The 3,069-nt window shown below is 39.2% G+C and overlaps 1 protein-coding gene across 1 annotated transcript in view; it reads right to left on the reverse strand.

Annotated features, from left to right (window-relative positions):
• Positions 1-3,069, reverse strand: part of RINT1 (RAD50 interactor 1) — a 50,822-nt gene that overhangs the window by 12,136 nt on the left and 35,617 nt on the right. Inside the window, exon 11 of the mRNA XM_023519611.1 lies at positions 873-1,072. Within this exon, the coding sequence (XP_023375379.1) occupies positions 873-1,072 (200 nt within the window). The remainder of the gene's footprint in view (positions 1-872; positions 1,073-3,069) is intronic.

Raw genomic sequence — 3,069 nt, forward strand, 5'->3', positions numbered from 1 at the left:
TCATTGTTGTTTGGCGGGTCCGGGCTGGGGATTCGAACCCGCCACTTTAGGTGTACATGGCTGGCGCCTTAGCCGGTTGAGCTATAGGCGCCGAGCCAATCTGTCATTTTTTAAGACATTCAAGAGGTATCAAATATTATTCTTTTATTTTCCTTAAAATTCTAGATTTTAGGTACAAGTGAATCTTTCTAAAAGTAGAATATAAATGTCTTAACACAATAACTAAGAAAATGACGTAAAGGCTATGTTAACCAGTTTGATGAAAATATTTCAAATTGTATATGAAAACACCACATTGTACTCCATGATTGCATTATTGTACATAGCTAACATTTAATAAAAAAAAATCCTAGATTTTATTGATTTTGAAACCATTATTTAATGTAAGCTTTTTCTGTGATGGCAATTACCATATGTAACTATAGTAGAACCTCACCTCTGTACAATGACCACCTCCTTAAGTTGACCTAATTTTCATAGACTGGGCATGTACCACATGTACATAAGAGTACAGTAAGCCTACTTCCTTATGTTGACCACCTCCATCTGTTTACCAGTTTGGGTGATCAACTTCAGAGGTTCTACTATATTTCCTGCATACAAAATTGAAAGAAGAAAAAAGTTCATGATATAAACAACTATGTCATGAAAGGTTTAATTTCTTTTTCAATGATTAAGTACACTAAAATATCAGGATTATTTATCTAGTTGAGATTTGATAGAGAAAAATGTGTACTTTAATCTCACTTCTCAATTTGACATCACTGTGATTCTAATATGAATATTTTGGCCTGCAGCAGATTCAACATTTTGAAATGTAAAACAGTTCGAACTACTAACATAAGACTTAACATAAAAACACATTAACTCACAACATTGTCAGCCCAGTCTGCTAGTACTGTCGAGATGTAGTTCACAGCATTAAGAATTGCACAGTATCGAAAGCCAAGGGAAGCTCTAGTCTCTTCTTTCATCACCTGAGTTAATCGTATCCTAAAATCATCTACTAGCTCCTTCTGTAACTCCAGGAACTGCAGCTTTCGTGAAGCTGTGGGAAGATTTTTATACCTGTCTGTAGAGAAAGTTAACAAGACATATCAAGGTTTTTGGTACCTTCCATGATGAAGTTACAAGTTTTCCCTAACGACTTCCTTTGGTGCTTTTGTCAAAAGCCAACTGACCTGCCTGGCACAGTGGCTCATGCCTATAATCCTAGCATTCTGGGAGGCAGAAGCAGGAGGACCGCTTGAGCGCAGGTGTTTGAGACCAGCATTGAAAGAGTGAGACCTATCTCTACTAGACATAGAAAAAAATCAGCAGGCATTGTGGTAGGCACCTATAATCCCAGCTACTTGGGAGGCTCAGGCAGGAGGACAATGTGAGCTAGGCTGACTGCATGGCACTCTGGCCTGGGCAACAGAGTGAGACTCAGTCTCAAAAACAAAAAAATCAATTGACTATTCAAGTATGGGTCTATTTCTAAACTCTCTAGGATATAGATTTCACAATTTTAATGAACATTAAAACTCACTGAACTGCATACTTAATAAAAACATGTAACAGAAAAGTGATAATTTTTTAGAAATCTGGTAATGGGGGCCTGAGTGTTTATCATTTACCCTACTTTTGTGTAGGTTTGAAAATTCTTTTTTTGAGACAGTCTCACTTTGTTGCCACCGCAACCTCAAACTCTTGGGCTCAAGTGATTCTCTTGTCTCAGTTTCCCAAGTAGCTGGGACTACAGTCGCCTGCCACAATGCCCAGCTATTTTTAGAGAAGAGGTCTCACTCTGCCTCAGGCTAATCTCAAACTCATGAGCTCAGGCAATCCACCCACCTCTGCCTCCCAGAGTGCTACTATTACAGTTGTGAGCCACCATGCCTGGCCAAGGTTTGAAAATTCTAATAAAAAGTTTTTAAAAGACAAACGTGTTTTTCTTAATATTTTTTATTAAAGTGTTTTTCATATTTTTCTCACAGTAAAAATTATGCAATTATTTACTAACGAGGTTGGAAAGACACTTCATTAGGTTACCATATAGGCTAAGAAATGAATGGCCCAGACAAAGAAAAATGGAGATAAGGAGGGCCAAGGATGGTGGCAATAAGGGACCACTAGCATTTGATCACAGGCCTACAGTGGGGCAATATGGAGGGTTACAGACAAGTCAGGGCGAGAGGATGCTAAGTCACCCTCTGGCCATTACTCTAGTATCTTACCCTCTTCTGCAATCTTGGATAAGTCAAGGTAAAGAAAATAAATTTTAAAATTTAGGTCAATCAACATTTACTAAAGATATTTAAAAAGCTCGACGGCAAGAGAGTGCATGTTATAAAATTAAATTCTCAGGCTTGGCTCTTGTAGCTCAGTGAGTAGGGCACTGGCCACATACACAGAAGGTGGCGGGTTCGAGCCTGGCCCAAGCCTGCTAAAACAACAATGACAACTGCAACAAAAAATAGCCAGGCATTGTGGTAGGTGCCTGTAGTCCCAGCTACTCAGGAGGCTCAGGCAAGAGAATGTCTTAAGCCCAAGAGTTTGAGGTTGCTGTGAGCTGTGACGCCATAGCACTCTACCGAGGGCAACATAGTTAAGACTCTGTCTCAAAAAAAAAAAAAAAAACAAAACACTAAATTCTCAATAATTTTTATGTAACAATTCAGGAGTTTTTCCCTCATGTAAAAACCTTACTAACAATACTAAAAACTCAGAAGTTAGAATATTGTGCTAGATTTCTGCCAAAATGGAAGCTGAATTTGAAAAATTATAATAACCACAATATTCATTTTGTTGAACTACTTAAAAAAGTACCCATGTGAAAAGTTAGTACTTTTAAAACAAATTCATATCTTTTTTTTTTTTTTTTGAGACGGAGCCTCAAGCTATCCCCCTTGGGGGATAGAGTGCCCCATGGGGGATAGAGTGAACATTAAAGCTACCTCAAGCTATCCCCCCCTGGGGGATAGAGTGCCCCATGCCAGGGGTAGAGTGCCATGGCATCACGCTCACAGCAACCTCCAACTCCTGGGCTCAAGCGAGTCTCCTGCCTCAGCCTCCCAAGTAGCTGGG

Source organism: Otolemur garnettii, unplaced genomic scaffold, assembly GCF_000181295.1.
Source record: "Otolemur garnettii isolate 467f Iridium unplaced genomic scaffold, OtoGar3 scaffold00005, whole genome shotgun sequence".
Lineage (NCBI taxonomy): Eukaryota > Metazoa > Chordata > Mammalia > Primates > Galagidae > Otolemur > Otolemur garnettii.